Source organism: Carassius carassius, chromosome 41, assembly GCF_963082965.1.
Source record: "Carassius carassius chromosome 41, fCarCar2.1, whole genome shotgun sequence".
In the NCBI taxonomy this organism is placed as follows: domain Eukaryota; kingdom Metazoa; phylum Chordata; class Actinopteri; order Cypriniformes; family Cyprinidae; genus Carassius; species Carassius carassius.
In genome coordinates, this window is record NC_081795.1 from 26,014,904 (window position 1) to 26,027,318 (window position 12,415).

Genomic DNA, 12,415 nt, shown 5'->3' on the forward strand with positions numbered 1-12,415 from the left:
TTTTCCACATTGTGCTGCAAACTCACATCTGCTGTCCTGTAACAGAGCAGTAAAAACTAAGGGGCAGTTGTTCAAAAAGTTTGATCTGGATCAGAATGATCTGGATTTGGAAATCCAATGTTTTGTTTGCTATCCAGAATCAGGTAAGCATCTTACTTTTTGAACTGTTTTTTTAAAGCAAAATTGGATTGGATCACCCTGATCCAGATACACACTTTTAAAGAATTTCCAAATCTGTATTGCTAATTTTCTACAGAGCCCATAAAGGGACATGAAAAAGCCCAACCCAAAAAAGCCAATGTTTTGAATTCTATTTTTACATTGCGTTTACACAAATAACTACTTCTGACGGGCTAATCTCTAAAAATAAATAAAACAAATTATTTCATTTTTGTTCCTGAAATCCACCCTTCTGATGGGATCAGAATAATCCAGTTTTTTTTTTTAATCAAAATTAATAAAAATAAAAAAACTTTTTGAACAACACAAATTGAGGATTTAATCCAGATTAAAACCTAGTTGTTATTTTGTGATCTAATCCTAATTCAGAATCCTTTTTTATTTGTTTTATTTTTTTTTTATTTTAAACAACTAATTTTCAAGATTTAATCCAATCCGAAGGCCAAAATCCGGTCCGGCCACAGGTGATCACCGAGGACCCTGATATGGACCACTGTCCCAGAACTCATCTTTCTGGAGGTCGAGTGCTCGATTGTGACTGGAAGTGACATCGTGGACAGAGGCTGGATGGCGGAAGGGAGAATGTCATGGGGAAATGAGTCGGATGGCAACAATGAGCAAGACATGGAGTATCAGGAAGTAAGATTTAATAAAAGGGAAAAAAGGAAGCATAGGTGATGGATCTGATTTGGAGGAAATAATGAACTAATCAAGCGGTTCGAGAAATGAAGCTGATAAGGAGGCGGAAGAAAGATAAATCAAAGTGATAATTACTTTTGCTAAACAGTCAGAACAACAAATGCATCCAGTTAAACTATCAAAAGCAATTGAGAAAGAGATAGGAATAGTGACAGCTGTATCCTTTCTTAGTAATGGAAGAATAATGATTAAATGCAAGGACGGGAAACAGAAACAAAAGATTCAGAAAATGAAAACACTAGTTGGAGGAAAGATAACATGTTCAGAAATAGGCGATAAAGCTAGAGGGGTCATTTCAGGAGTACCCCTCAATGTAAGCATGGAAGACATTAAAGGAAGTCTGTATGGAGGCATAGTTACTTCTGCTAGAAGATTGCAGATGGTGAAAGACGATAAAAGATGTGATAGCACAAGTGTGATGATCCAGTTCGAAGGGAGCACTTTACAGATAAGGGTAAAGCTCGGATTTAAAAGCTTTTCGGTTAGAGAGTACATGCCTCCACCTTTGAGATGTTTTAAATGTCAGAGAATGGAAAATATGGCAAATCTGTCCAAAGGAAAAATGCGATGTGCGAAGTGTGGAGGAGAACATAAATATGGCAAGTTCAAGGAGAGAGCAGAGATCAAATGCTGTAACTGTGGTGGAGGACATAGTGCAGCGTACGCAGGATTCCCTGTACAACAAGAAGCTCAGGAAATACAAAAAGTTAAAACAATGCAAAAGCTAATGTATGCAGAAGCTACTCGTAAGATAAAAGCCATAGATGGGACAAAAAGAAATAATGATCAAGGAAACAGTGTATTCTAATGAACAAAAAAAAATTAAATCACGATCCAAGGAATGAATCAGATCTGCACTTCATGGTAAATAAAATTGATTTTGTGGCATTTATTTGTGCTGTAATGATACTTACACAGCAAAATCCCCAGTGTTAATTTAACACTCTGAGTGTGGACTCATATAAACACTGAAGCAGTGTTAAAAGTAACACTGAAGCAGAGTTGAAGTTAATGAGATAATTAAGAAATTAATTGAGTTATGATTGACCATTATTGAAGACACCTGATGTTAACATGCAGAATCACCAAACAAGAAAATCACAATTTGTGTGTCACCATTATAGTGGTCAGTGTTTGCTTTAGTTGTGATCTTGGCTTGAATAAACCAGTGAGTGTAGTGGACCTATTGAGAAACGGTTTGAGAGTTAATCAGGTATATATGGCGGTTATAACCTTTTTAAAGTGTACAGGATTCAAGGATACAGATGTAATGCTTTCATCCATCTCAGAGAGTGAGGAGCCTACTGTGGAGGAGCTGAACACGCAGCGCCAGTTAAAGCATGGGATCTGATCCTCTGGGGGTGGGTGGGGCAATTAAATAAAAATTATACAGAACAGGTACATCACTCATGCAAGTAAATAAGCTATACAGTAGGTGGCGGTAATACTTCAAAGGAGTGAATGGCCATATAACAAGAAGAAGAAGAAGAAGAAGAAGAAGAAGAAGAACGAGAAGGGTATTCCTGCACAACCGGAGGCTGCAGTTTCAGGACCGCAACTCTTGGACCGCAGCTTTAGGACCCTAGTCTTTTTGTGACAGCGCCACCTACCGTACTGGATCAACACTAATTAAAGATGGACGACGTGGACAGCAATCAGATGGTGAGTACCTAAATTTAATAAAGTTTTATTTTATAACGTTTAAACGGTGCGAAGTGTACATAGTGAGAACTGCTAACTATGAATTAATAATTAATTCCCACCAAATTAAGAATTCGTGAGCTAGTTTTATTAATTACTACGACGTTAATTCGTGGCCATGATTTCATAAATCCTTGTTGAGTTTTAATGACAAAGTATTATAACCTGCACATTAATTAAACTTATCAGATGAGAAGAGTATGGTTGATGTAAGGTTTTTAAGATTTACCTGCAGCTTAATGTATTAATGTGAATACTGGCTTAATAGTCGTTGTTTTTCCATATTTACGTATAAAATATCTTAAACTGCACTGACTGCCTAGTTGCAGTATGTGTTAGCCTGTTGTTTTGGCTTTGTTTTGCAATGATGAATGAGGCGTTTGGCAATTTTAATAGCTTGTTACAATTTAGCCTAATCTGCAGGTCTACTCCACATACAGTCCATTGATATTATGTGTTAGTTTCTGTCATGTTCTGCATGGCCAATAGGATGTGATTTTATGGATTTGGATAGGCTCATTGTAGGACAGTTGATTAAAAAAGGCACTAGGGATATTTTCATCATCTCAAAATATTCTAACAAGTAGGCTCTCTATTTTTCAAGATACATATAACAATCCAAAAAGGGAGATCCCTTCCCAAATTGAAGAAATGCATCACATGCTGCAAGGAATTTCACTTTTCATATGTATATATATATATATATATATATATATATATATATATATATATATATACCAGTTGAATATGTTAAACAAATGTTTCTTATTTATCTCTCTCTCTGTCTCTCGCTCTCTCTTTCTCTAGAGTTGAAGCCTACAGCCATTCTATCCATGCAGCAACTGATGGAAAAGGGGTGCACTTTGGTGCTGTTGTTGCAAAAATGACATATATATATATATATATATATATATATATATATATATATATATATATATATATATATATATATATATATATTTATATTTATATATAAATAAACATTCTTGTGTCTTGTCTTGCCTCTCAACAACTTTTAAAATATCGGCTGTAATTTTAGTGACTCCATACGCTGATTCCAACTTTAACTTACCTGATAATGATAACAATTATCAAAGCTTTCTGGCAATAAAGCATGTTATTGCTTTCCAAACAATTTAAACCAATTGTATAATAGTCATAAATGCATCTCTCTCTCTCTCTCTCTCTCTCTCTCTCTTGTTTTCCACATTGTGCTGCAAACTCAGATCTGCTGTCCTGTAACAGAGCAGTAAAAACTAAGGGGCAGTATATATATATATATATATATATATATATATATATATATATATATATATATATATATATATATATACATATATATATATATTTATATATAAATAAACATTCTTGAATTATTCTTGTGTCTTGTCTTGCCTCTCAACAACTTTTAAAATATCGGCTGTAATTTTAGTGACTCCATACGCTGATTGCAACTGTAACTTACCTGATAATGAGCTAATTCACCTTAAGGAGGTTAATCAATATACTGTATAATTCAAGAGACTAAGACTTTTAAGGTTCTTCATTTTTTACAATTGTTTTAAAATTGATATACATAAATTTTACAAAATTGATATACATAAATTTTACAAAATTGATATTTCATTTATATTTTTTGTAAATTCATGTTTTAATGTAAAATTGTGACTCAAAGCACACTTAGTAGTTAACCTCTGCTGCATTTTGAATCAAAAATCACATTTAAAAACAAATACTACTGAGCTTAATAGATTGATGCTATACACAAAGTAACGTGACTGCAAACTAAACCAACAGGGTACTAGAACTGCGGTCCTGAAACTGCAGTCATCGCTATATCATCCAGTACGATAGGTGGCGCTGTCACGGAAAACTAGGGTCCTAGAACTGCGGTCCTGAATCTGCAGCCTCCGGCTGTGCAGGAACCTTTTACTGTCTATGGCAGGAACATACTATTGAGAAGAACTCGCCTTTCTCCTCCTCCGGTAAAGCAGGCGGCGCTCTGCAATTATTTATTGATTTTGCAGCCAGACAGTATAGATCATAGAAGAAAAAGAAAATGAAAACTAAGCGCAACAAGTACAACGAAACAAATCGCGGAAATGGTGTCATTGTTTGCGTGTTTACATCTAAAACCAATTGCTGCATCTGTTAACACGTAAATCGTGTAACTATTGCGAGAATGAGCACATTTTGAGCAAGCATCTGCTTTCTTTTCCAGTCAGTCCAAAGTTGGATGGATGTTTGTGTTTAGAGAATTTGTAGATAGTATAAGAGAAGGTCATGGCGATAGCGCACGCCGCCACAGAGTACTTGTTCACGGACTTCGTGCTGAAGGAGCCCTCGTCAGAGAACAGGTACAAAGGCATCCGTCTGGATCTGGCCCTGGATAAGATGGTCACCTGCGTGGCTGTGGGGCTGCCTCTGCTGCTCATCTCTCTCGCCTTCGCTCAGGAGGTGTCTGTCGGTAGGACATTTTCTCACGCTCGTCATGAGATAGTATGCGTAAAGATCATATGCTGCTTCTCTGTTCAGTTTCTCAGAGTTTCACTTCACACAAGAACTCATATTTAACTGATGATGCGGATTTATTCATTGTTGAGAGCAGTAAAGGCATGCATGGCTAGAAATGCATTTCTTACGTGCTGGATTTTCTTTTGATGTTTTAAACTGAGCTTTTGTTTTATTCAGTGTCGGATCAGTTTCCACTGTAATTATAGATATTGTACTGCAACTGTAGACACCCAGAGTAGAGCAGAGTAAACTTTAATTTCGGAAAAAACAAACCTTAAGTTACTTTCAGGGTAAATTGCAATAGCAGTTTATTCTCTGAACATAACCTGCACTCAGTAGGACAGGTGTGTTCATGTTGCTGCAGGTAAATATATATCTCATCTTCAGAGGTATTTGGGGCATGCATACTCTTTTGATGAGGCTTCAGTAAGTGTTACAGCAGATTATGCTGTATCTTATTACCTGAAGTGCATTACATTAGGTCGTATATCATTTTTTAGTGTTATTATAAGTAAAGTTTATTGTATTTTATCTCACAAAACATGAAGTTCTGCATTCAAAAGTTATTTTTTTCCCAAGGGAAGTATACCTATGTAGCACTTTAACACAAATGTGAGAACAAAATAGCTAAACATAAAAAAAAAAAATAATAATAATAAATTTATACAGCTGTGTTGTATTCATTTTTATTTAGCAGCAAACAAATAATATAATCCTTGTTGACAAGCCCATATGTGGTGATATATAGGCTACTAAGAATGTAAGTTGTAAAAAAAAATGCAGTTTACATGGTATTAAAAGTGGGAGGCATAATTTGCATTAAAACAATTATTTGCACTTATGCAATTTGAAGATTGAGAATGTTTCTTATCAAAAGTAACATAGCTCATTGTGATTATTGGATGAGAGACATGGCACATATAATGTTTAGTGAAGCTTTATTTTCAGTGTAAATTATGTAATATCATAAGAACCAAAATATTTTTTCATCCATGTTTTAATTTGTACAGAATGCAAGGTTTAATTTGTAAAGAATGCACAGTACCCTAAGACAAAAAATTAAAATGCAACGTGAACTGTGCATATAAATGTTCATAGGGAGGTGACGGATTCTTAAAACACCAAGAGCACAAATGCTGGAGTTTGTGTAGAGCCGAAACTGCAGTGCTCTTTCACACAGACACACCTGCTGGGGCTGGAATGACACATCAACAATGGCATTATGTAAACTGGTCGATTTGCATTGAGTCGACCGGAGGGATAACTCGACCGAAAATGAAAATTCTGTGATCAATTACTCTCTCTTATATGTTGTTTCAAACATGTAAGACTTCAGTTCATCTTCAGGACACAAATTAAGATATCTTTATTTAAATCTGAGAGATTTCTGTCCCTCCTTTGACAGTCTGTGTAACTACCAGTTTGACGCTTCATAAAGTTCATGAGGGTAAGGCAAGTTTATTTATACAGCACATTTTGTACACAGTGGTAATTCAAAGTGCTTTACATAAAATAAATTAATCATATATATATATATATATATTTTTTTTTTTTCTATAAAAAAAAATGATTTAAAAATTGATTTTAAAAAGTGCAATCAGTTCGGACATTGCACAGTGCTCATTAAATAAATGCACAGCTAAACAGATGAGTTTTAAGTCTAGATTTAAATGTGACTAGTGTTTTAGCACATCTGATCTCTTCTGGAAGCTGATTCCAGCTGCGGGCGGCATAGTAACTAAAGGAGGACTCCCCTTGTTTTGTGTGAACCCTTGGTATTTCTAACTGACTCGATCCTAATGATCTGAGTGCTCTGTTAGGTTTATATTCAGTGAGCATATCTGCAATATATTTCGGTCCTAGGTCATTTAGTGACTTGTATACGAGTAAAAGTATTTTAAAATCAATCCTAAATGTAACTGGGAGCCAGTGTAAGGACCTGAGGACTGGTGTGATATGCTCAGATTTTCTGGTTCTAGTCAGAATCCTGGCAGCAGCGTTCTGGATGAGCTGCAGCTGTCTAATGGTCTTTTTGGGAAGGCCGGTGAGGAGCCCATTACAATAGTCCACCCTGCTGGTGATGAAGGCATGAACAAGTTTCTCCAAGTCTTGGCTGGAAACAAAAGATCTAATTCTGGCAATGTTTTTTAAATGATAGTATGCTGATTTAGTTACTGCTTTGACATGACTACTGAAACTAAGGTCTGTCTCCAGAATCACACCGAGATTCCTGACTTGATTTTTAGTTGTTTGACCCCTAGAGTTAAGGTATGCATTCACCTTGAACACTTCATCTTTGTTTCCAAATGCAATGACTTCAGTTTTTTCCTTGTTTAGCTGAAGAAAGTTCTGGCACATCCAACTATTAATTTCATCAATGCATTGGCAGAGGGAGTCAATTGGGCTGTAGTCATTTGGAGATAAGGCTAGGTAAATCTGGGTATCATCAGCATAGCTGTGATCTTTCTCATAATTTGACTTAGTGGGAGCATATACAGTATGTGCTGTACATGTGGAAGAATTGACAATAAAGCAGACTTGACTTGTGCTAATCCATATGATGACAGTGAATAGCGACCAACTTCAAGCTTTAAAGAAACGATGAAAATGTCTTCACTGATTTATTTTCTATCTAAAAAATCAGATTCTCTTTTCTCTAGGTACACAGATTAGTTGTTTCTCCCCCACGAAGTTCTCGTGGCGTCAGGCTGCTTATGTGGATTCGTACTGTTGGGCTGCAGTGCAAACACAGGACACAGGAGGCCTGCCGCTATGGCTGCACAAGGTACACACATAAAACATGTTCAGACTTTTTACTGGGTTCTTCTAAGCAGGGCTTGAAAACGGAAAAAAAATTCAATTGGTTCACTCCGAGCAGAATTGATATTTTAACATTTCTGTTCCTGTGTTCCTCTGATAAAATGACCGTTCTGAAACCGGTTCGGGTGGAAGAAATACCGGTTAATAATGTTATTCTTTGCCTATAATTTGCCTAATAATAATATAATAATAAAGTATAGCGTTTTCTTTACTCAAAAAGAAAAGAAAAAAATAGAGATCTAACGCTTAGTGATAGCCAATACAGCATCATCTTCTCTAGATTTTGGCCAAATGTAAGCTGCTTAAAAAAAAAAATCTATCAACACTTTAAAGACAAAGTATTTTAAAGATATGTAAAAATGTTTGCTGCATTGTTTAAAAAAAAAAAAAAAAGCTTAAGTTGCGGCTCACATCGCATTTTATTAGCTCTATTACTTCAGAAATAACGAAGGCTAAAATGCCTGTAGTCTAAAGCAAAATGTTTACAAACATAAAAAAAAACAGTTATTAGTTTCTCTCCAAAACAAATCCTTTAAAGTTAAGGCTATAAAAACGTCAATCCAAAAACAAATTAATTTAAGCTGAAGCTGATGCCTACCTCTCTCATTCGGCACGAATCCAAATGTTTCCATGTTCCAGAATATCTGGATGCTAAAATGGTATTTAATATAAAGAAAATAGGAAAGGCTAAGCTTGCTGGCGCTTGAGTGTCGAATACACATGCACCAATGGCGGAAAAAAATAGGCCCTTTTTGCGCTGCAACATCAGGCCTAATTTGGTCTTAATCCGACCCTGAAGACGGTGCATTACCATTAAGACTTGCCCATGATGAGTTCACAGCTGAGCGGACATTTCACTCGTTGGCTTCAGTGTCACATTTGCATATGCCATACTGCTGGAAGTCGTGATTGGCTGACAGCAAATTTCAAATGTTAAATGGAACGATAAAATAATGTTATTGACCGGTTAATGGCCATTTCCAATTTTTTATTCTGTTTGGAACTATAAAATTAGATTTAAGTTCTGTTCCTGTCAAAATTTCGTTCGTTTACGGTTTTCATTTTCGTTCCTTGGACCGGTTCAGAGCCCTGCCTCTGAGTATTGTAGTCTAGAGCTTACTTAAAATGTATCACTTTAATTGAGTACTCTATTTAAAAAAAGTTATACTGTATGATTGGATCATTTGCTCAACTGATTCATTTAAAACACAGATTCATTCAGGGATGAAACACTTCTGTTTGTTGTCCAGAGACACACAATATGGGATTTAGAATGTTTTTCCAAATAAATAAATTGAAGAAAATTATGAATGTGTCGTAGGGCACATGACCCCCTTAAATGAACTACTCTCCCCTCTCTCTGCAGTTTTTCCCTTATATCCTTTTGCTGGTGGCAGTATCCGTTTACTTGCCAGCGTTGTTTTGGCGGTTCACCGGAGCTCCTGTGCTTTCTTCTGATCTGACCTTTATAATGGAAGAACTGGACCGGTCCTATAACCGAGCCATCAAACTGTCTAAATGCCTTTACAAGGCAGGAAAACTGGACTCGGAGTCAGCCCGCATGGGCTCACAGAGGTAAACTGAACACACGCACAAAGAGCAAAGAAAATGTCAGTTCTTCTTGACACCTGAAGAGTGACTGGGTTTACAGAGCACACAGAACTGTCACATGAATTCACTCTGTGGGAGTTGAAATACACACACACACACACACACACACACACACACACACACTCAAGCTTACCTTCCATTTAGTATGTTTCTGAAAAATTGCCATTTTCACAAACTATATATTTTTTTTCGCCATACCATTTCCTAATACATACCTATAACATGTAATCCTGTTATTCTTGCATGTTTTTTCTTTAGCTCTGTGAGAGATCTTACCGAGAGCTGCTTTAAATATCCTCTGGTGGAGCAGTACCTGAGGACCAAACGCTTCTCTCGAGGATTAGTGATCCGATACCTCCTCTGCCGCGCCATCACTTTGTTGGCCCTCGTGTTAGCCTGCATCTACCTTTGCTATTACATCCGTCTCTCCTTCACAGATGAGTTTCAATGTGACATCCGCACTGGAGCGGTTCTCAACGACTTCTCAGTTCCTCCGGCCATGCAGTGCAAGCTAGTCGCCGTGGGCATCTTTCAGCTCCTGAGCTACATCAATCTTTGTGTGTATTTGCTGCTGGTGCCATTGTGCTTGTACGCCATGTTGGTTCCGTTCAGAAGAAACATGGGCTTCTTGAAACCTTATGAGATGCTACCCACTATAGGGGTAATGCAGTTTGGGCAGGTGACCTGGGATGATCAAGCACTCTATCTGCTGTTTCTGGAGGAGAACCTCAGTGAGCTGAAGAGTTATAAGTACCTAAAGGTGTGTTAATCAGGTTTTCAGGTTTATCTTTGTTGTTGCATAGAACCCTCCAGACATTACCTGCTTACTGTATGATGCCCATGAAGTCTATGTTTCAGTTTTGTCATGTCATTTTGATTTGAAATGTAACATGTTTATTTAAATTGCCTTTTAATTGGGAGATTTGATTCAGCAGCATACATCAAAAGCTGTTGAGAGGTGCAGTTGTTTATTGAATGTAGCTTTTATCCTACAATCTTTTTGTAATACCTCTTTTTAAATACCTACATCCAATTAGTTTTAGAGAGCAATATTCCTTCCTTTACAGATGAATTATAGTAAATTTGTGTTCTTGAATTTATAAGAAATCTTCATGTGATGTGAACATTGTTAAGATCAAGCATTAATGAATTGTATTAATGCATTTGTTTACATTCATATTGATTACAATATCCTATTTCTTCAATATATTATGTAATATTTGTGCTTCATGTATGCAGGTTTTGGAGTTGTTAAAAGAGGAGGGAGACGATTCTTTTGACACCATAATGCTGTTGCAGACACTTGGACAAGTTAAAACAGATGTGGTGGACGGCAGATTGCCAGGAAAGGACCAGAATATCTTCAGCACCAACAATGGTGCCACTGAAATGAAAGGTGTTTTATTTGCTGATCTTTGATTTACATATAAATTCACAGATTAAGACTAGAATTGTCTCTGAAAAAGGGCAGAACATGCTAGTGACCATTTTTGTCCTAAGATGTTGATATGTAAAATAAGGAAGTGTGTTACATTGACACATAAGATCTCATCGATCTCTGACCCTCTTTATTTAAACAAATATAAATGTGTGTTTCCCTAGAGATGTCTCCATTGCTGCAGGACAGCGGATTGAAAAATCATGAAGATGAGAAGGTTGTGCGCCAGAGGGTGATCTGAACTGTTATTGCAGTGTATGGTGACCGCCTGCATCAACATCTGGAACAGACAGACGAATACATTTTGGGGAAAGGAGGAGAACAATTGAAGTCTCATTCTTGCATAAATGCATTACTGGGATCCACTAAGAATGCAGTTGCATTCTGTTTTAGTGCTTCTTGTAGCAGGGTTGGGGTATTGACGGTTTTATATTACTTTAATTTTTCACATTTAGTTTAATAGTCCCATTCATAGTAAAATTTTAACAGCAGAAAATGTGTCTGGCTCAAACACTTCTATACTGTTGCTATCACTAATGTGGCAACACTACGTATACTTGACTTGAGAAAACTGACATATTTAGTTGCATGCTCACATTGTCACCCACATAGACAAAATCTGCCTGTGAGCATTTGCTGATTCTCTCAGTCTGAAATAATGGGAAAATTGTAATAAACTGAAAGAAAATATTAATCTTTTTGAAATATGAATTGTGGGAAGAAGTGAAAAGAAATGGCACAATGGATCATCTACTGTTTCTGCCAAGGTTGATATTGTCAGTTTGTTTACCTTTCTGCATCCATGTTTTTTTGTTTGTTTCGTTTTTCTTTATATATACTTGTGTGAATTATGTTTTGCGTCTGTCTCTTTTCTCTGGAAATAAAGATTGATTTTTGCACTAGTTGTGAAATTCTTAGCTATACAGTTGCTGTCATTAGTTCATCTTACAGAAGATGCAAAATGTAAATAATCTGAACAAAATAAGAGGGAGCATTCAAATTGCTGCTTGTTTTTAATACTGCCTTGGATAAACTATTTCATATAACAGATGTTTACATCTAGGCCACAACAGAAAATAATAGATGAATGTATGGAATGGAAGCTGTTCAAAAGTTTGCATATATGCTTTATTTGTAATGTGTGTCGTTAGCTAGATGCACATTCAGTTGTTTTTCCAGAATTTTCTGCATATTGGAACCCTTTGCAAACCCACTGCTTATCTTTCTGTGAAAACAGTGTAGCCATACATATTGGCTACTGTAGGTATTTTGTATTTATAGAGTACTTATTCTATCAAGACAGGATACATAATTGAGATGGAAAAAAATTGGAAATATGGGGAAGTTCATCTAGAAATTCTCACTGTACTTATCGGAATAATTTTTTTTTTTGACCTTTTGAAATTTTGAATTTTTTTTTCTTTTTTTTTCTCATTTGCTGATTGTAATTTA

At 36.2% G+C, this 12,415-nt stretch overlaps 1 protein-coding gene across 1 annotated transcript; it reads left to right on the forward strand.

The window, feature by feature from the left end:
* Positions 1 to 4,607: 4,607 nt before the first annotated feature.
* LOC132123100 (pannexin-1-like) lies at positions 4,608 to 11,862 on the forward strand. Its single transcript, XM_059533640.1, has 6 exons — positions 4,608 to 5,047; positions 7,755 to 7,879; positions 9,281 to 9,489; positions 9,784 to 10,285; positions 10,765 to 10,921; positions 11,128 to 11,862. The coding sequence occupies exons 1-6, from the start codon at positions 4,864 to 4,866 to the stop codon at positions 11,202 to 11,204; spliced, it is 1,254 nt and encodes a 417-aa protein (XP_059389623.1). The 5' UTR covers positions 4,608 to 4,863; the 3' UTR covers positions 11,205 to 11,862.
* The last annotated feature ends 553 nt before the right edge of the window (positions 11,863 to 12,415 follow it).